Source organism: Ornithorhynchus anatinus, chromosome 5 (assembly GCF_004115215.2).
Source record: "Ornithorhynchus anatinus isolate Pmale09 chromosome 5, mOrnAna1.pri.v4, whole genome shotgun sequence".
Lineage (NCBI taxonomy): Eukaryota > Metazoa > Chordata > Mammalia > Monotremata > Ornithorhynchidae > Ornithorhynchus > Ornithorhynchus anatinus.
In genome coordinates, this window is record NC_041732.1 from 6,618,673 (window position 1) to 6,640,121 (window position 21,449).

At 44.9% G+C, this 21,449-nt stretch overlaps 1 protein-coding gene across 2 annotated transcripts in view; it reads left to right on the plus strand.

Annotated features, from left to right (window-relative positions):
• Nucleotides 1-21,449, plus strand: part of ZWILCH (zwilch kinetochore protein) — a 25,484-nt gene continuing 4,035 nt past the window's right edge. The window contains exons 1-14 of one of the 2 annotated variants that reach the window (XM_001511143.6): nt 1-303; nt 3,661-3,712; nt 4,424-4,519; nt 5,589-5,707; nt 9,363-9,562; nt 11,411-11,490; nt 12,604-12,759; nt 13,975-14,046; nt 15,219-15,312; nt 16,584-16,636; nt 17,425-17,530; nt 18,659-18,738; nt 19,667-19,823; nt 20,318-20,346. In XM_001511143.6, the coding sequence (XP_001511193.2) occupies nt 251-303; nt 3,661-3,712; nt 4,424-4,519; nt 5,589-5,707; nt 9,363-9,562; nt 11,411-11,490; nt 12,604-12,759; nt 13,975-14,046; nt 15,219-15,312; nt 16,584-16,636; nt 17,425-17,530; nt 18,659-18,738; nt 19,667-19,823; nt 20,318-20,346 (1,347 nt within the window). In that variant the 5' untranslated portion in view covers nt 1-250. The remainder of the gene's footprint in view (nt 304-3,660; nt 3,713-4,423; nt 4,520-5,588; nt 5,708-9,362; nt 9,563-11,410; nt 11,491-12,603; nt 12,760-13,974; nt 14,047-15,218; nt 15,313-16,583; nt 16,637-17,424; nt 17,531-18,658; nt 18,739-19,666; nt 19,824-20,317; nt 20,347-21,449) is intronic. The other variant, XM_007667556.4, reaches the window with a different exon arrangement.

A 21,449-nucleotide genomic window follows, 5' to 3' on the forward strand; every position in this document is an offset into this window, starting at 1 on the left:
GGGCTTTTTTTTTTAATTTCATGATTTCGGGGGAGGAGATGAGGAATTAGAGCGGGAGACAGGAAGGTTTAGGCTGGAAAAGGGGGAGAAAAAAGGGAAGTCTGGGTGAGGAGAGCAAGACTGGGAAGTAGTTCCGGCGGGGCGGAGGGGGCGCCGGTGGGTTTGGGCCTCGAGTGAGGCAGCGCTCGCGTAGTTGGCTGGGCCTCGGGGCGGCCGGGCGTCTTCTACGCTCCCCAGCGCCTCGGGCGGGATGTGGCAGGATTCGAACCGAGCGGCCGAGGGGCTGTATCGTCGCCTCTTGCGGTGAGCGTGGCCCCCTCGGCGGCAGGAGACCGGTCCTTTGGCCCCTCAGGGCCCAACCCCCAGAATCCCCCGCGCCGGGCCTGGTCAGGGCCAGTCCTTCCTAACTACTGAAGCCCTACTGTGTGCAGGACGCTGCGCTCAGGGCTTGGGGAAGGGCAGCACAACGATGATTCTATTTATTGCTGTTGTTTTAATGAGATGTACCTCCCCTTGATTCTATTATTGCTATTTTTGTCTGTCTGTCTCCCCCGATTAGACTGTAAGCCCGTCAGTGGGCAGGGACTGTCTCTCTCTGTTGCCGATTTGTCCATTCCAAGCGCTTAGTGCAGTGCTCTGCACATAGTAAGCGCTCCATAAATACTATTGAAGGGTTGAATGATGCCGTTTAGACGGTGAGCCCGTCCCTGGGCGGGGTTGGTCTCTGTTGCCGAATTGTCCATTCCAAGCGCTTAGCACAGGGCTCTGCACAGAGTAAGCTCTCAATAAATGGTATTGAATGAATGAATTTATTTTGAGGATGTTGTCTTGTTTTTGTTTTGTTCTGTTTTGCTCTGTCGTCCGTCTCCCCCGTTTGGACTGTGAGTCCGTCATTGGGCAGGGATGGTCTCTCTCTGTTGCCCAATTGTCCATTCCAAGCGCTTAGCACAGGGCTCTGCACAGAGTAAGCGCTCAGTAAATACTATTGAATGAATGAATTTATCTTGATGATGTCTAGTTTTTGTTTTGTTCTGTTTTGCTCTGCCGTCTGTCTCCTCCTTATAGACCGTGAGCCCGTCATTGGGCAAGGATGGTCTCTGTTGCCGAATTGTCCATTCCAAGCGCTTAGCACAGGGCTCTGCACAGAGTAAGCTCTCAATAAATGCTATTGAATGAATGAATTTATCTTGACGATGTGGTCTTGTTTTTGTTTTGTTCTGTTTTGCTCTGTCGTCCGTCTACCCCGTTTAGACTGCGAGTCCGTCATTGGGCAGGGATGGTCTCTCTCTGTTGCCCAATTGTCCATTCCAAGCGCTTAGCACAGGGCTCTGCACATAGGAAGCGCTTTACAAATACCATTGAATAAATGAGAAACAGCCTGGTTTAGCGGGAAAGAGCCGGGCTTGGGAGTCAGAGGTGGTGGGTTCTAATCCCGGCACTGCCACTTGTAAGCGCTTGTAAGTGGTAGTATTTATTGAGTGCTTACTCTGATTACCTTGTATCCTCCCCGGCACTTAGAACAGTGCTTGGCACATAGTAAGCGCTTAACAGATGTCATCATCATTATTATTATTACAAGGTGATCAGGTTGTCCCACGTGGGGCTCACAGTCTTAATCCCCATTTTACAGATGAGGTAACTGAGGCCCAGAGAAGTTAAGTGACTTGCCCAAAGTCACACAGCTGACAAGCGACAGAGCCGGGATTTAAACCCATGACTTCTGACTCCAGCCTGTGCACTTTCCACTGAGCCACGCTTCTTCTCTACCCCAGTGCTTGGCACATAGTAAGCACTTAACAAATACCTAAATTATTATTAAGGCCTCCTGGAGGAGGTGTGATTTTTTTTTGAAGTGATCTTCCCCAAGAGCTGTAGTGAGGAGTATGAAATTGGGGAGTTACAAGTATGTTTTCAATATTTACATGGACCATTCGTTTTGCACTTACTATTTGCCAAGTATTATACTAAGCCCTGAGGTGAATCTAGTACAGTCAGATTGGACACAGTCCTTGTATGTCTTGGGGATGACGGTCTAAGGAATGGAAGCATGGGGGTTTAATCTCCATTTTACAGATGAGGAAAATGACTTGCCCGTGGTTGCACATAGGCAATGGATCATTTATTGAGCGCTTTTTGTGTGCAGAGCGCTGTACTAAGCCCTTGGGAGAGTACAGTATGACAGTTGGTAGACATGTTCCCTGCCCACACTGAGTTTACAATAATAATAATTGTATTTAAGTGCTTACTATGTGCCAAGCACTGTTCCAAACGCTGGGTTAGATAGAAGGTTATCAGGTTGGCCCACATGGGCCTCACAGTCTTCATTCCCATTTTACACACGAGGTAACTGAGGCCCAGAGAAGTGAAGTGACTGGCTCAAAGTCACACAGCTGACAAGCTGCGGAGCCAAGATTAGAACTCATGACCTCTGACTGGCAAGCCCGGGCACTTTCTTTCCACTAAGCCACACTGCTTCTCTAAGTAAAGGAATGACAGGGCTGGGATTAGAACCCAGGTCTTCCGACACCCAGTCCTGCGCTTTTTCCACATTGCGGCAACTGTGTCCCTTATTGTCATGTTGTAGCGTAGTCTATCCCGTGGTTACCCTTCTTATCATCTCCTATTCTAGACTGTAAGCTCATTGTGGGCGGGGAACATGTCTACCAACTCTGTTGTATTGTACTCTCCCAAGTGCTTAGCACAGTGCTCTACACCCAGTAAGTGCTCAGTAAATACTGTTGATTGATACTGTCGTTGAGTCCTGTGATTACAACTGGCCCACAGAAAGGGAGTGAGACTGAGGCATGGCATATCTGTTGTAAATAACAATATTGAAAATGGGATGGAATAGGAGCTTTTTGGAGATGGCGGGGGAGACGTTATATAGACCAACTTGTGACTATTTTCACAGCTTTTCCCCCCTAAAAAGTGACTAGTATTCTACCCATTATATCTCCAAATTACTCTTGCTCTTTTAATTGCTCAGCTGTTCTATGGGATTTTTAGGTTTATTTGTCCAGTGCCCCTTTCAGATGCACAGTCTCTAGGTTCATTAATAATTAAAATAGGAACATGTCAACTGAAGAAATAATTGAAGCCAAGAAGCTGTTGTTGCTTTGAGTGATCCTCAGGTCAGGACACTACATTAATAAATGATCATTTATCTATAACCAAGCAGCAGCTGGACCTTGAAAATGGAAGGTCATGAATACCTTCTTCAAAATGTATTCATAGAGAAGGTCTGTTGGTCTGGTGGAAAAGGCAAGGTGTTCCCTCTAGTCTGTAAGCCGGTTGTGGGCAGGGAACGTGTCTCTACCAACTTTGTTATATGTTACTTTCCCCAGGGCTTAGTACGGTGCTCTCTACCCAGTCATTGCTCATTAAATACCATTGATTAATTAAATAAGGAGACCTGGGCTCTAGTCCTAACTTGACTACTTGACTTTAGGTGACCTCTCTGGTTCTGAGTTTCCTCATGTATAAGAGATGATTCTTGTGCACCTACCTCTCTCTACCCCACAGGGATGTTACAGTATCTTCAACTTTCATTTATCCAGAGTACTTTCCTATTAATTTTTCTCATTTTATCCTCACCACATGTTTCAAAGAGTAATCTGACCGATATCTCTCCTCCATTTTCCACGTATGTCTTTATTTCAGGGCATTTGAAGATGGAAAGAAAGCGATTTTGAAAGAACCATTTACCTACCAGGTATATAAAATGTTCTTCCCCTTGACGCTGTTTAGTGCCATTGTTCTCGTCTGTCCGTCTCCCCCGATTAGACTGTAAGCCCGTCAAACGGCAGGGACTGTCTCTATCTGTTGCCGACTTGTTCATCCCAAGCGCTTAGTACAGTGCTCTGCACATAGTAAGCGCTCAATAAATACTATTGAATGAATGAATGAATAATTTAGCTTTATTGTTCAGTGAAGCTCAGTAATATCTGAAAAACAAAAACTATATCATTTAATGTCAAATATGTCGGTTAATAATCCGGGTGCGGTGCTTATGTCATAAGAGGATATCTTAAATGTAGTTAGCCAAGGCAGGTATATTTATGGGGCTTTCTCAGGTGGGTTCAGTGCTCCAGACAACTTACCTGGTGAGATGGGAGGGAAGAATAAGGAAAAATAAAGGGCTTTTAGAGAGCGGAATAAGTTGGACACAGTAATTCCCCCCACATATGTCACTGCCGGTCCCCCAGAATAAGTGGGTTCTGCTCCTCAAAGGACTGTGAGACCTTCCCATCCGACCTGATTAATTTGTATCTGCCCCAGCGTTTAGAGCGGTGTTTGACATACGGTAAATGTTTAACAGATAACCTAATAATAACAAAGGGTATCAAGAGGAGATAGGTGAATAAGTAATTGCATATGTTCTTTCTTACAGTAATACTAATTCACTCGATATGTTTGTTGGCAGACGGATGTCCAGGTGCGGTTGGTCAGTGCAGGTCAGCAAAGTCCTTTAGAAAGTTTCTGGAATGGAAAGGATATGGTGTTTATTGTGGAGAAAGCGGTAAGTTGAATTGGGTTTTTGTTTCTTAATTCTCCAATCAGTGGTATTAATTAAGTGCTTACTGTGTGCAGAGCACTTTACTAGGCTCTTGGGAACAGTGCTTGGCACATAGTAAGTGCTTAACAAATACTATCATTATTATGACAATACCACAGACTTGGTAGACACATCCCCTTTATCTCTAAATCTCAGCACCTGAGTTGGAATTTCCCTTGCGAAATCCATCCCTCTTTCTCCTCACAGCAAAAAACTAGGTTGATGTTCAGTTTTATTGTTGTGATTCTTTAAAATCATTAAGGCAAATGACATCTTCAGGAACAAAGTGTTTTTCATTTTGCAGCTATGTGATTAGGACTTTTTTTTTGGAGCTGATAATCACTGCACTGGATTATCCAGTGCGAAGCACTGGACGCATCACATGGGGCAGTTCGGCCGTGAGCAAGACACATGTTCCTTGCCTTAAAGGAGCTTCGGCCGTGAGCAAGACACATGTTCCTTGCCTTAAAGGAGCTTGTGATTCCAGAGATTGAGGGGGACAAACAAAAAAGTTTTTAGAGATGAGGAAAGCCAGTGGAAAATACATTTTCTAGCCCAGTGCAGTCTTCGATTATCAGTCTCTGCAAGCTCTAATTCTAGATTAAGGGCAATCTAAGGAACTGGAGTAACTTCTTAAGTGCCTCATCCAGTATCTTGTGTGTAAGCAAACAATAGTATTTATTGAGTGTCTGGAAGAGAACATTAGAATTAGTAGAAATGATCCCTGACCTCAGAGAGTTTACAGTCTGCCCTGAGGGACAAGCACTGTATTACCCTACGGTAGATAGGAAAGAGTAAAGGGGTAAATAAGCATGAGTTAGTCTCCAAGTGGTGGGGTATGAAAGCTGTGTACATGAGGGCTTGTTGAAAGTGCTTAAATGCTCAGGGGACATGTAGGTCTTGAAGCTGCAGTTGTGAAGCTCAAATTATGTTCAATAAATGCTCCTGGGTGGTCTAGGAATATTCAGAAGGATTTGGGGGAAAAGTCAATGCTGCCCCTCAGTGAAATAATGCTGAACATTGTTTTTTAAAGCCAATAAAGGAGGAAGAAGCAAACCACGTGGAAGACATACAACCTGAGGAGACAGTGATTTCGGAGCTTTCTGTAGGGGAGAATGTGGGGCCACTCGGTTTATCTATTGGGAGAGCCAGGCAAGTTTTCCTTTTTTTCCCCTGATAAATTGAGGTTTTAGCTTTTTTTTGTGAGTCAGTTTGTAGGAAATGGATTTACGATAAATAATAATAATGTTGGTATTTGTTTAGCGCTTACTATGTGCCAAGTACTGTACTGAGCGCTGGGGGAGATACAAGATAATCAGGTTGTCCCACGTGGGGCTCACAGTCTTCATCATTGAAGCAGCGTGGTTCAGGGGAAAGAGCACGGGCTTGGGAGTCAGAGGTCATGGGTTCTAATCCCGGCTCCACCACTTGTCAGCTGTGTGACTTTGGGCAAGTCACGTAACTTCTCTGAGCCTGAGTTACCTCATCTGTAAAATGGGGATCAAGACTGTGAGCCCCACGTGGAGCAAGCTGATCACCTTGTATCCCCCCAGTGCTTAGAACAGTGCTTTGCATATAGTAAGTGCTTAACAGATGCGATCATTATTATTATTATTCATCCCCATTTTACAGATGAGGTAACTGAGGCACAGAGAAGTTAAGTGACTGGCCCGAGGTCACACAGCTGACAAGTGGTGGAGTTGGGATTAGAACTCACGACCTCTGACTCCCAAGTCCGGGCTCTTTCCACTAAGCCACGCTCAGTCTAGCACAAAATACTGTAAAATGTTTCATCCTTTTTAATTTGAAAAGCACTTGGAGAACCTCCTCCATTTTGGCTCTTAAGTTTGCAAAAACGCAGACTGGACTTCCAAGATAGGTTGAAGTGAGCTTTAAGGGTAAATCAATCAGTCAACCAATTATTAGTATTTATTGAAAGTCTGCTGTTTGCAGAGCACTGGATTGAGTTCCTGGGAGAGTACAGTAGAGGTAAGAAACACAATCGCTGCCTACACGGAGCTTTCACTCTAATGGGAAGGATGCCATACATAAAATACGCAGCGTGGTCTTGTTGAAAGAGCACGAGCCTGGCAGTCAGAGGACTTGGTTTCTAATCCCAGCTTCGCCACTTGCCTGCTTTGTGATCTGGAGCAAGTCATTTCACTTTTCTGGGCCTCAGTTACCTCATCTATGAAATGGGGGTGACGATTGTGAACCCTATGTGGAACAGGGACTGTATCCAACCTGATTATGGTGTATCTACTCCAGTGCTCAGTACGGTGCTTGGCACATAGCAAGCGCTTAACAAGTACCATTAAAAAAAAAAAAATTAGGAAGAAATCCTCAAGTATGCGCTCGGGTATGTAAATCGAAATACAAAAGTGCAATTTATGAGTGCATAAATGCTGAGGTGATGCAAGAGTGCTGAGATGATAGTCGGGAGGGTGAGACCTGGGGACAAGAAAAACTCTAGATTGTAAGCTCATGGTGAGCGGAAAATGAGTCTGTTTATTGTTGAATATACTCTCCCAAGTGCTTAGTACAGTGCTCTGCCCATAGTAAGCGCTCAATAGAATCGATTGAAGGAATGAGAAGCCCATTAGTGAAAGTCATCCCAAAGGAGTTGGGAAGGTCCAAGACAACAGAGCTGGCAGACACATTCCCACAACGAGTTCACGGGCTAGAGTTGGTGGTGTTAGAGGTGTCTGAGTTGATTTAGTTGCTCACATGCCAACAGGCTGAGCTTGGGCCAGATGATCTCCCGAGAATCTTTTCCACGCTAATGGTGGGTACCTGGACATGGCAGATTGGAGGAAGTTGGTGGGCGAGGGATGTTTGGGGCAGAAGCTGACTCAACTGGCTTCTTCCTCAGCTCATCAGGTTGGTTTTAATTTTTTTTATGGTATTTATTAAGCGCTTACGATGTGCCAGACACTGTTCTAAGTGCTGGGGTAGATACAAGGTAATCAGGTTGGATACAGTCCCTATCCTACATGGGACTCACAGTCTTACTCCCCTCTAAATTTAGAAATGAGGTAACCGAGGCAAAGAAAAGTTAAGTGACTTGCCCAAGGTCACATAGCTGACAAATAGCAAAATCAGGATTAGAACCCAGGTCCTTCTGACTCCCGTGCCCGGGCTCTAGCCACTAGGCCATCCTGCATCCCTATTAACTAATTAACTCAGTTCTCCCATTGATTCATAAGGACTTTTTGAGAGTTTACTGTGTACAGAGCATTGTCCTGGGCACCCACTCTGCAGAGCTGTACTGAGCACCTGAAGGCTTGTGTACTTATCTTTAAACTGTGATAGTCATCGCAGCCCCAACCAGTGGTATTTATTGAGCGTTTACTATGGGCAGAGCACTGTACTAAGCACTTGGGAGAATATAATACAACAGAGTTAGCAGACGTGTTCCCTGCCGATAACGAGCTTCCAGTCTAACCCACGGCAATAATGTGCATCACGTTATACTCTATTCCACCTATCTGGAATTGATTTTAATGTCTGTCTTGTCCCATAGACTGTTAGCTCACACATTAAATGCTCCATAAATAGCATTGATTTGATTGACTGATCTAGGATTTCCCAAAGGAAAATGGTCTCCAGGACCTTGTTTTCACCCATGCCTTTGCTGAGGGGAGGCAGAGAAGATGCGAAGTAGGTTTCTTGCTAAAAGGAGGGAAAACACTGAATTTTTTTCCTTTCAGGAGGATTTAAAACTCCCAGGACCACATTGGCCTGTCCGATTTTGAAAAATAAAATCAAAACATACAGATTTATATTTTTATTTCTCAAAGCCAGGTGTAGTTTTAGAGCAGCATGGCTTAGTGGATAGAACAAGGGCCTGGGAGTCGGAAGGACCTGGGTTCTAATTCCGGCTCCCCCCACCTGTCTGCTGTGTGACCTTGAGCAAGTCACTTAACTTTTCTGTTACCTTATCTGCAAAATGGGCATTTATACTGTGACCAATCTGATTAGTGTGTATCTACCTCAATGCTTAGTACAGTGCCTGGCACATAGTAAGTGCCTAACAAATAACATAAAACAAACCAAACCCGAAAATAAAACCATGCTCCTATTGAACCTGGAAAGAACCTGGTTTTCAGGACTGTCGGGGAGGGTAGAATTCTTTCAGCAGGGTGTAAATATGGCAGATTAGTGGATTTTCTTTCCTAGGGTGAAAATGACAAAAGAATTGACAGTAACAAGTTGAGATTTTTTTTTCCCTTAGACCGTTAATGTATAGAAATGGATTGCCTTTTTCAAAGGCATACTGATAACCTTGCATTTTTTAAAATAAGATATCTTAAGATTTAAATTAAAGACAAAGATGCCAAGCAGATTTTTAGTTTTTCTTCCTTTGGTGATGTGTTTTTCAGTTTAAGTGAAAACAGTAAAGACTCCCACATGCCTGAAATGAGGTTTAATTTGTGTTCGGTCCAAGTGTGAATTATTTTGAAGTTAAAAATCACGTGCTGCTTTTCAGTTAACTGCCAGCCCCTCTTGACTGTGGGCAGGGAATTGTATCTGTTAGGTTTACTCTTCCAAGTGCTTAGTACAGTGCTCTGTACACAGTAAGCCCTCAGTAAATATGTTTGAGCTCAGTTTAGCGTCATGCTTTGGGAGACAGTCATATGGATTGAGCACTTATTGCTTATTAAGCATTTGGAAGAGGGCAGTCGAATAATATAACTGACACAATCCCTGCCCACATTGAGACCTCACTGATCTTTTGTGATTATGGTTGATTAAAAAAAATACTCTGATATATCATGATTTTTTTCTTTTTGCTTTTGGTTTCCAGGCAATTAATGGCACTTTACACCATGTCCCAAAATCCCAATATGACCCATCTGGAGATTAGCAGGCCAGTTCCTGTTCTTCCCCCACTGTGGGTAAGATGTGATGGGTCCGATCCGGAAGGCACCTGCTGGCTTGGAGCCGAGCCTCTCAAAACAAAAAGCAGCATCACGGGAATCATGTTCCACATAGTCACCAGTACAGGTGGGAATTCACCAGCCAGGATGGGTCCGGAGCTCCGTCAAGTGGAGCTCATACAGGAGGGGAAAACAGTCAAAGACTGGAAGCTCGTTGTGGGCAGGGAACATGTCTACCAATTCTGTGGTACAGTATTCTTCCCAAGTACTTTAATACAGTGCTCTGCCTACAGAAGTAGCATAACTTAGTGGATATAGCATGGGGCCTGTTAGACGGATCTGGGTTCTAATCCTGGTTCCTCCACTCGTCTCCTGTGTGACCTTGGGCAAGTCACCTCACTTTTCTGGACCTCAGTTACCTTATCTGTAAAATGGGATTAAGACTCCACCCCAGGTGGGACATGGACTCTGGCCAACCTGATTGGCTTATATCTCCCCCGGCACTTAGTACAGTGTCTGGAACATAAGTAAGCACTCAACAGATACCATTAAAAATAAAATTAATAAGTACCATTGATTTGGGGGGTGTAAAAAGGAGTTCGATGCCTCTGCCCCTTGAAAGCAGTCAATCTATCGTATTTGTTGAGCGCTTACTGTGTGCAGAACAGTGTACTAAGCTCTTGGGAAGACACAGTAGGAAAATATAACTAACATTCCCTGCCCACAGCGAGCTCACAGTCTTGGGGCTCTGATAGGCCATTTCTCTTACCCTATTGTACTTTTCCAAGTGCTTCGTCCAGTGTTCTGCCTGTAGTCAGTGCTCATTAAATACCATTGATTGATCTAATAAGCAAAAATAGTTTAACCACCATTGAGGTATAATTTAAATGACAACTCTGGGGGTTTAATCAAGCCATTCACATTTAAACAAAGCTCCTGAAATGTTGGTCAGGAGTTCACTGCAACAAGGTGTCTCTCTTTTTTGGTTTGCTTGTTTTCTTAAAGGAATTTAAGTGGAAGAATACAACTTGGTTCTAAATTAAAGTTCAAGGCCATGTACCCAACAGGCCTTTGGGAAACATTTGTGTTGTTTTCCCTTCAGTTTTTCTTTTTCCAAATTTTCCAAGCAAGTTATGAGGCATCTCTCATCAAATGCAATGGTTGCATATACAGTCAATCCTCACTAGTACAGAAAAGCAGTGGGGAGAAAATCCAGGCCGAGTAAATGAAAAGACCAAATTTTAGGGTGCTTCAAATGTAGCACACTTGTCGAGAACAAGATCTGATATCAAGTCAAACAGTTCTGCTGTAATTTCTTGGCCCAATATGTATTTTTACCATCCTGTTCCATTAGATGTATCAAAAATACATTTTCCATTGGCACCTCAATTTAATTCATTTGCCTTTGTCACAAGCCTCTATCAGGATATGCCAGCAGCAGGGGTAGAGTCATTCCTTGTTTTGTTTCCCTCCAAAAACCTCAGTATGTCCTCCAAGAATTAAGCCCTGGCATCATACAATATTGCACTGTGACCTGTACACTTTAAAAGCTCCTATTTTGGAATTAATCTTGTGAGTAAGGCATTGAAAATTCGTAGTGTGAGAAATCATTCTGGATGTTTTACTTAAGAAAATATCCAGGTACAGGATCTGAATGTATGAGGTTTCACTGTTTAGTTGTCGTGTGTCTCTACTATTTCATCTTTCCTACTGTGTCTGTTGCCTAACCCTTCCCCATCATATTTCTGCATTGTGAGCCACTAAAGGGCCAGGGACTGTATCTAACTCTCCCCCTGCATTCTTCCCCAGCATTTGACACAGTCCTCTGAACGCAGTACATGCTAAATAAGATGTACTATTATTGGTGTGAAATAGTGATGTACCTTGTTTAATATATTATTCTGGTTTTGCAAATTTTAAACCATGACATATAACGTCCTTCTTCTTGGCTGAATTTGTCTTCTTCCTTGTCCAGGGCCTGTGGCTGATAAAAGTTGCCTTGTAAAACTTGAAGATCTGAAAAAGAGACACAAGAAAAGGCATCATTCATCCACTGTAGGTATCCCTTTCCAGGCATATTTTCCATCAAACTCTTTGGTGTCATTTTAGTTTTGAAGCCTCGTTTTAAAACTCTGCTGTAGCTAGGTGCCTTTCTGAGCAATCTCCTGTTTTCCCAGATCTTTTCTAGCATAGGGAGCCCAGGGGACAAAGGGACCAGCTTTTTTCTCTTTTAGACTGTATGTATTTTTATAATAATTCAATGGTATTTATTGAGGACTTAACTGTGTGCAGAGCGCCTTTCTAAGCATTTGGGAGAGTACAGTATAACGGAGTTGGTAGACACGTTCCCTGCCCATCACGAGCTTACATTCTAGAATCTAAATCAAGAGCTTTGTTTGTTTTAAACATCTTTTCAGTGACTTTCTCTTCAGAAAGACTGTGAAAGGCAGAATCTAGCCTCTAGGATTGTGAGCGCCATTGTGTGTTAGAAGCTATGTCTAACTAGTATATTGAATATTTTTTTAAATTTCGGAAACAGTGTGGGCTAGTGGATAGAGCACGGACTGGGAGTCGGAAGGACCTGGAGTCTAATCTTAACAGTGTGCCTTTCGGCTCTGTGACCTTGGGCAAGTCACTTCACTTCTCTGTGCCTCAGTTGCCCCATCTGTAAGATGGGGTTTAAGACTGTGAGCTCCATGTGGGACAACCTGATCACCTTGTATCCTCTCCATCTCTTAGAACAGTGCTTTGCACATAGTAAGCGTTTAATAAATGCCATCATTATTATTATTACTTGTTTGTTTTGTTGTCTGTGTCCTCCTTCTAGACTGTGAGCCTGTTGTTGGGTAGAGACTCTATCTGTTGCCAAATTTTGCTTTCCAAGTGCTTAGTTCAGTGCTTTGCACACAGTAAGTGTTCAGTGTATACGATTGAATGAATGAATGAATTAATGGTGTGTGTCCAACCTGATTAGCTTGTACGTAGTACAGTGCTTGGATTGTAGTAAGCACTTAACCAGTACCATTCAAAAAAAGTCTGTCCCAACACTCAGGACAGTGGTTTGCTCCAGAGTAAATGCTTAATAAACATCATTAGCTGTTGTCTCTCTATTTGCGCCTTATAACGGTGTAAGATGGCAGACGTGCCCTGTCGTGAAATCCCCTTTAGGTGGCGACCAGGGGCTTTGCCCGGTACGAGCTCTTCAGATCCACAGCCCTGGATGATACGATCAGTGCGTTAGAGAGTTCTATAACGTTGGATGTATCCTGGAGCCCCGTAGACGAGGTTCTTCAAATCCCACCGCTGACTTCGGCCGCCACCCTGGTAGGAGAAGAACTTCCCCTCCCTCTTTTGTAGCCAGGGCCGGTCTCTGTAAACTGAATTTTATGCCCAGCCACTGGCTGCTGTCTCAGTTCTCGCAGTGGGTGGGAGGTGTGGCTGAACCTCATCTTCATCATTCCCTCATCAATAAATAATAATGATGATGATTAGAGAAGGAGCGTGGTGCTGTGGGTAGAGCACGAGCCTAGGAGTCAGAAGGCTATAGGTTCAAATCCTAGCCCCACCACTTGCCTGCTCTGTGATCTTGGGCAAGTCACTTCACTTCTGTGCCTCAGTTACCTCATCTGTAAAAAAAAAAAATGGGGATTAAGAGTGTGAGCCCAATCTGGGACAGGGACTGTGTCCAACCTGCTTAACATGTATCTACTTCAGTGCTTAGAACAGTGCTTGGCACAAAGTAAGCGCTTAACAAGTACCATTATTATTAGTATGTTTTTTGTTAATCATTTACTCTATGCCAGGCACTGTATTAAGTGCTGGGATAGTTACAAGCATTTTAGAGATGGGGTAACTGAGGCCAGAGAAGTGAAGTGACTTGCCCAAGGTCACACACGACAAGCGGCAGAGCCGGGATTAGAACCCATGGTCTTCTGACTCCGAGGCCCGGGCTCTATCCATTAGGCCATGTTAATAACACCGACTCCTGGGCATGGCCATCAGGGGCTTTCTCTGGTCAAGCCGTGCTTCTCCTCCTCCATCACTGCCCGGGGAGGACTGAGGGCTGGGGGATGCGCCCTGCAGACCCTGGGAGATCAGGGTCCATCAGGTCCAACTGATCGGATCTGGACCAAACTCAGATTAGGGAATTCCCCAAAATTGGAGGGCTCTCTCCTAGCCCAGAGAGTGTTCTGGGGGAAAAATTTATCCTGGGCTGGGAGTTGTGGAAAGAGGCTATTAAGGAGGTTGTGACAGGGGAGGGGGTCAGGGAGACCAGAGAGAGAGAGGAGCGAAAGATGGTGTGGTGGCTTAGGTGGGAGACGAGCAGGCGGGTTCGGGTAGGGGATTGGCCGCCAGGGTGGGCGCAGTTGGAATTTTCTTCCTCCCAGACTCCTCGTTAAAGGGGCACACGGAGATCGGCCTGTGGGGGGCCGGGTTGGGGCAGGCCCAGACCTCTGAAATGAAACCCATCGGGAACGGAAACTTCACGCATGTGGAAAGATGATATTAAAGAGAAAACTAACCTTTTGTTACTTTCAGAACATTAAAGTGGAATCTGGGGATCCTAGGAGCCTTTTGTATCATCTACACAGAGAACTCAAGTTTCTCCTGGTAAATTTCCCTTTGAGGTTTTTGGTCCCTACTAATATATTTCATTGAAGAAGTTTGCTGCTAACATCATAATAATAATTATTGTGGTAGTTGTTCAGTACTTACTTATGCCAAGCACTGTAGTAAGCACTAGAACATACAGGTAAATCCGCTTGAACACAATCCGTGTCCCACATGGGGCTCACTGTCTTAATCCCCATTTTACAGATGAGGTAACTGAGGCACAGAGAAGTTAAGTAACTTCACACAGCTGACAAGAGGCGGAGCCGGGACTAGAACCCAGGTCCTTCTGACTCCCAGGCCCGTGCTCTGTTCACTAGGGCATTCTGGGAGCAGTTTATTTTTGTCCTATCATTTAAAAATTGGCAGCTACTTGTCTAATTGATAATTTGACATTATATGGGCACAATCTATGTCAACCTTCATCTCTTACTCCACAGCTGCCCTGAAGTCGATATTTTTACACCAGCCTAGAGTGCGATTTCAATATTTTGAAAGCTGTACCTTTGCATTGGAGGTGAAATTTCACTGCAGTAACTTCTTTGGGAGACTTTAATCTTGCCGTAATGGAATTTCACCAAACTAGAGAAGGACTTGATTTTGGTTGATAATCTGACTGAATTTCTCCAACACTATGTTAACATTAGGGTTGATATAAGATTATCAGACCAGACACAGTCCTTGTCCCATAAGGGGCTCACCATTTAAGAGGTGAGAGCAGAAACTATATCCCCCATTTTACGGATAAAGAAACTGTGGTCTGGAGAAGTTAAGTGATGTGCTCAAATTCACACAGACTGGTCAATGGCAGAGCTATTCCCCACCTCTAGACTGCAAGTTCCTTGTTGGCAGGAATTATTTCTACTAACTCTGTTTTATTGTCCTTTCCCAAGCACTTAGGACAGTGTTCTGCACATGGAAAGTGCTCAATAAATACCAATGAATGAACCTTAGTCTCTTGACTCTGGGTCCCATGTTCCTTCCATGAGCCTACCCTGCCTAGTGCAATTAAACCGTAACTAAATCCCAGCTGTATTCATTTGCCCATGGAGTAGGGCGATTTTATCATCTGCACACAGTAAGCACTCAGTAAATAGGATTGATGGATCAAAATATGTCTAAGCATATGAAGATCGGCGTCTCTGTTTACTCTGGGTGTCTTATCCCTACAGGTCTTGGCTGGTGGTTTGAAGACCGGCATTACAGAGTGGCCAGAACCTTTGGAAGCGAAGCCAGCTGTTGAACTTGTTCAGGAGCTTCTAACTGGTATTGGATTTTTGTATCTCACTCTCGTGTTCTCTGCCATAAAAATGGCTCAGAAATTACATATATATATATATAATGCACAAACACACACATACGAGTATATATATATATGTATATAGATGTTCTCCCCTGTGATTGGGTTTTTGATCAAGGAGGAGGCACTGCAAAATGAAAAGGCATCTTGGGATTCAGGGAAAAGTGCCCAATGACCAGAGGTAAACAGTAGTGAAGAGTATTCTCAAAGCTTCCGGACTGTGGACTGTGTTAGATTAGATCTTCTGAGTGACAAGATCCAGGGAAAATGTAACTAAGAAACAGCCTCCTGAAGGTCTGATTACTGTGTGCTGAGCAAGTAGTCCTGTAATTTTTTTTATGGTATTTGTTAAGCACTTACTATATGCCAGGCGCTTTTTTAAGCACTGGGTTAGATATGAGCTAGTCAGGGTGGACACAGCCCATGTCCCTCATGGAGCTCTCAGTCTTAATTCCCATTTTACAGGTGAGGGAACAGGCCCAGAGAAGTGAAATGACTTGCCCCAGGTCACCCAAAAGACAAGGGGCAGAGCCGGGATTAGAACCCAGGTCCTTCTGACTCCCAGGTCTGGGCTCTGTCCACTAGGCCACGTTATTTGGGGGCAAAAAATCATAAATCAACCCAGCATTTCCAGGCTGTATACTAATTGACTTCTCTTAGTGTACCCGTCTCCCAGGTACCCCTGGCCTGGGGCCTCCCTTTGACCCAGCATAAAAGCTCACCATCCTTTACGTAGGGTCTACTGTCGCCTATACTGCGTGCTCCTTCAGTGCCTGACTGAAAATGCTATTATTTTAATGAGATGTACATCCCCTTGATTCTATTTATTGCTATTGTTTTTGTCTGTCTGTCTCCCCCGATTAGACTGTAAGCCCATCAATGGGCAGGGACTGTCTCTGTTGCCGATTTGTACATTCCAAGTGTTTAGTACAGTGCTCTGCACATAGCGCTCAATAAATACTATTGAATGAATGAATGAAAACCGAGCTCTTCAACAGAGCTTTCCCAGACTAATCCCAGTTGATCCGGGCCCAGCTGTTCCCTGTGTAGCCCCTGGCATTTAGGCTCAATCTCTGTAAATTAGAGACCTGTATTCACTAGTTGTTCTTTTACCTTTCATTTATTTTCCCGACAGTGCCCCTCAAACTGCTCACATCGTCCATTACAGTGAGAGTAGGTGCTTAATTCATACTCCTACAGTTCATCCTGTTCAAGGCACTTATTTTCTATTCTCTAGATTTAAAGAATAAACTGGATGGATTTGTTACTTCGGGAAAAAAGGAAGCAGAGGTAAGGAGCCTTGGCACCGGGTCCAAAATCACTGTTTTTGTATCATCTCAAATGTACCTGTCTGCTAGCCCTCTCGGTACTTTTCCAAATGAGTCTTAGTAGATCGTTAACGTGAGGGGTGGCATTTAGAAAGGGTCCTGGTGCTGTTAAATTTGCATAAATGCACTCATTCCTGCAAAGTGGTCAGTCGGTTGCTTGCTTTTTCTGGTGCACAGTGGTCCTTAAAGCTGAATCGTATGGGGATCACTTCAACAAGGCCTGGACCATCCCCACAGGAGAGTTGGGGTGGAGTGGGAGGGGGATGTATCCCTCCTGCTCTCAGCCCCCACCTAGGAGTCCACCGCAGCAGCCCAGTTCTGAAAATAGCATCCAGAATGCCTGGAGCTAGGCCCACCCTGCTAGGGGAAGGCAGCGGGGAAGGACCACCCTCTCCCCCTAAAAGGAGACTCTAGAGTGATAGCCAGAGCAAAGATGGCCACAGTCCCCCACCGTATTATCGGAGTCAGGGGGCAAGCCAAAAATTCTAGTTTACCTTCTGAAAAGAATGTGGATGTGGGCAAATCCCCCTTTTTTTCCTTCCACATCGTAGTTTCCGTATGCAGAAAACGGAGAGTGTGTCAAAAGCATTGCCTGCAAGCAGCGCAGGCCTCCCCCCGTTGTCCTGCTTGCTCAGGCTTGGTAGCGGGGCGGGAAAACAGAAGCGGCGCTTGAAAGCCCCTTCTTGGAGACCTCAGGGAGTTGATCTTCAGGAGCCGCCCATTTTCTAAAGTGTGGTTGTTCTCTTCCAGGAGGTGAAGTGCGACACGGCTGCCGTGGACGAGTCCATTAAGTGGCTCTTCATGGAGCGGGGAGACCTGGATTTCGCGGAGCAGCTTTGGTGCAAGATGAGGAAAAGTAGGAATCCATCCTGACCAAATTTGGGGTGGAGACACTATTTGGCTTCTCTTGCTGATTCTTCTCTCTTTTCGGACTCCATCGGAACCACTGATAAATGTCATGATTTACCTCATAATTACAGTCCTTGTTAAGCCCTTACTATGTGCCAGGCACTCTACTGAGAGCAGGGGTGGATACAAGATAATCAGGTCAGCTATTGTCCCTGTCCCACATCGGGCTCACAGCCTAAGTATGAGGGGGTAGAACTTAATCCCCATTTTACAGAGGAGGAAACTGAGGTGCAGTGAAGTTAAGCGACTTGCCCGAGGTCACACAGCAGACCAGTGATGGAACCAGGTTTAGCACCCAGTTCCTATGACTCCCACGAGGCCACACTGCCTCTCCACTTGAAGGTCCCGTTCTCTCATGCAGCCAGGTTCCACCCCTGCACTTCTCAAGTGTCTGCCTAGGGATGCTTTGGCCGACGCTAATGAAAAATGGTAATAAGATGAGAGCCATGCCTGGACTTATTTCCAGGCTGTGTTTTCAATTTAAGGCATCAGGCCAAGTAGCAAATCCGAGATCCGTACGAATGGATTTCTATCCCCACAAGAGGGCAGATTCTGATTCCTTTGCCATGGGAATGACGACAGCTAGCCAAATGGACTGCGTATGTGCCCCTGGATATTTTGCTGCCGGACAACTTCTATTGCAGGACCTTCTTTTTTATGGTCCTTCTTAGCACCAAATCCCTGGTGCCTCTTCCCTGGGAATGGTGAGTGGGCTCATCTCCACTCTCTCAATGGTGGTGAGGGAGGGGGAGCAGACCTTTCCCACAAAACCCCACAACCAAGGGAAGCTACCTCTCCCCAGCCCAACTTCGACGGCTGGCTGCTTCCCACTCTTTGTGGGCAGGGAATGTGTTGGTTTATTGCTGTATTGTACTCTCCCAAGCACTTAATGTATTCCCTGCATCCAGTAAATACGATTTACTGACTGATTCCCGGCCCCGACATAGATGGGACGGTCGGTTTCCAATAGGGGAGGGCCAGCCAGCTGTCGCTGGGGGCCGCGGAGAAGTCAGGCAAGGCCGGCCTTGGGTCCGAAAGCCAGGTGGCTGATGTGGAAAAACTTTTGTCTTTCAAGGTATCGCCTCATATCAAGATTTGGTGAAGTGCTTCACCCTGGTTATCCAGGCTCTTAAATGTGGGGACATCCAGCCGTGGGTATGTATGAAAGTTGGGGTTTTCTCCTGGGGACTGCAGTATAAATGACCAGGGCTTCCTACTTATAGATTTAGACGGGGGAGAAAAAAAATACTAGGGATAGGTTTTTTTCAAGCACCTACTTTGTGCAGAGCGCTGTACTAAGTGAATGTGAAGATTAGACTTGTTCCCTGCCCTCTGAGAGGGAAAGGGTGGAAGGGTGAAACGAAAATACAAAAGTGATATGAAAGACCAGGGCAGTGGTAACTACAACAGGAGGAATACAAACTGGGAATAGAGAAGCAGAGTTCTCGTTAATTGTGGAATTAAGTGCTCATTCTGTGGCCAGCACTGGGGAAGATGCAGTCATATCAGATCAGACACATGGGACTCGCAGCCTAAGTAGGAGGGAGAATGGAGAATCCCCATTTCACAGATGAGATAACTGAGGCACAGAGAATAATACTTATGGTATTAAGTGCTTACTATGTGCCAAGCACTGTTCTAAGTGCTGCCGGGATAGATTCAGGCTAATGAGGTCTCACCTGGGGCTCAGTCATAATCTCCATTTGACAGATGAGGCAACGGAGGCACAGAGAAGTGAAGGGACTTGCCCAAGGTCACGCAGCAAGCAAGTGACAGAACTGGGTTTAAAACCCAGGTTCTCTGATTCAGGCCCGAGCCCTTTCCACTAGCCCATGGTGCTAAGAGCTCCTCTGGGCTCAGGGCCCACCGGTCACAGTTGTGGCCACAACCCTCCCAGAGTTTTGAAAGTCGAGACCACCCCAGGCTAGAAATATTTCATATAGGCCCACTGGTTGGCTTACAGGTCTGGTGGAAATTAAATGTATGTGTATTTAGGTATACATGCCATGAAATTATTATTTTTTTATTATTATCACATGGTACGTTTTCTTATTTCAACACCACTGGCTTGTTTCCTTTCCAGCTCCATAGTGGGAGCAGCAGTTTACTGGGCAAGCTGATTCAGCAGTCTTACCACGGAACCATGGATGTGGTTTCCCTGAGCGGCTCCACCCCGATCCAAATGCTTTTGGAGATCGGCTTGGACAAAATAAAGAAAGACTACATCAACTGTTTCATAGGTATGCCGGCCGTCGCCTCCTCCCCTCCGCCCCCCAGAAAGCGATCCCCCTCAATCTCCAAACACAAAGAGTTCTCAAATTCTGCCTTAGCAGGGTCAGCGAAGGTAATGGGAGAGTTGGAAGACGCACACGGGGACATGATAACACAAGAAATCAGACATCCGGGCACTGACACCCACCGCAAAGCTTTGTTCCTACACCTAGGAAAGCAATTTGGCCTTTATCAACCAGCACTTAAAAATAGTTGTGGAACACCAACTGCTGTTCTCTGCGTATATCAAAAATCTAGAAATTAGTGTTCGTTAACTGGCGGTAATTTCAGAGAGTAATCTGTACCTGTGGATTTGATCGGTAAAATGATCTGGGGCAACTTTATTATTCTAAATACAGTAGTTGGGCGGCGTTTGGTTTAAAACGCCGAAGTTCACCAAGGCCGGGCTAACGTGTAGTAGGTATAGGCTTTGACTGACCTCTACAATGTCTTTACTTTTCAGGCCAGGAACTGGCATCATTAAATCACTTGGTGAGTGAGTTTATTTGGACAGTTCTTTATTTTTATCATTTTGTGGTATTTCTGTTATCGCTTTGCTGTTCAGACGTTAAAAGGCTCTAGTGGAGACTTTTTGTATCTGAATGGACCAAATTATTATTGTGGTTATTGTTCTGGATTTAGCGCTTAATGTGGGCCAACCCTGTACTAAGTGATGAGGGGAGATACAATATTATCAAGTTGGATACAGTCCCACCTGGGCTCACAGTCTAGTCTAATAGGAGGAAGAACAGCACATGAATGGGTGAGGAAATCATGTCTCCTGTGTGACCTTGGTCAAGTCACTTAACTTCCATGCCTCGGTTACCTCAGCTGTAAAAAAAACGGGGACTAAGAAGGTGAGCCTCATGTGGGACAGGGACTGCGTCCAACCTGATTAACTTGTATCTGCCCCAATGTTTAGAACAGTGTTTGGTACAAGGTAAACATTTAAGAAGAACCATAATCATTATTATCTGTTAGGGCTTGAGACCTCCCTGTTTCCCAGCAGTCCAACCTGGAAACCTACCAATATCTCTTATGCGCAGCAAGCATTAGCATAATTCGGTGGTTTTCATCTGGCCTCTTTCTGGTTGTGGTCAGCATTAACAAAGGACCCACTTTGTTCAGAACACTGGCCTAGACATTGTGGGGAATTCAGTGGAGTAGCAAGCAAATTCCTTTATCTTAAGGAGCTTTCAGTCTAATGGGAGAGTTGGGCAGATATGTTTATTTGTAGAGACACAGCTGTGATTTCATCCACTCCTTTAGTCATAAAGAATCATACACCGGAGCAAAGGATTTTCTCCCAAGCTGCAGCGCGGTAGTGTTGATAAAGTCCTCTGTCTTCCTCCGAGAAACAGTCTTCCACCTTGATGTCAGTGTGGTGAATGACCTGGAAACGGCTCTTGGATTTTGGTCAGGAGAACAAGGTCCTCCAGAGCTTGGGCCACTGGAAGCTCGAAAAATGATCATTGAAAGTTGGAAACCTTACACTGATATCTCCTTCACACCCCCAGAATTTAGCCCTACCCTGAGTTGTGTACATCGCAGAGGTTCCTCTTAAATAGCTTTCTTCTTTCACGTGTTTTTGGAAT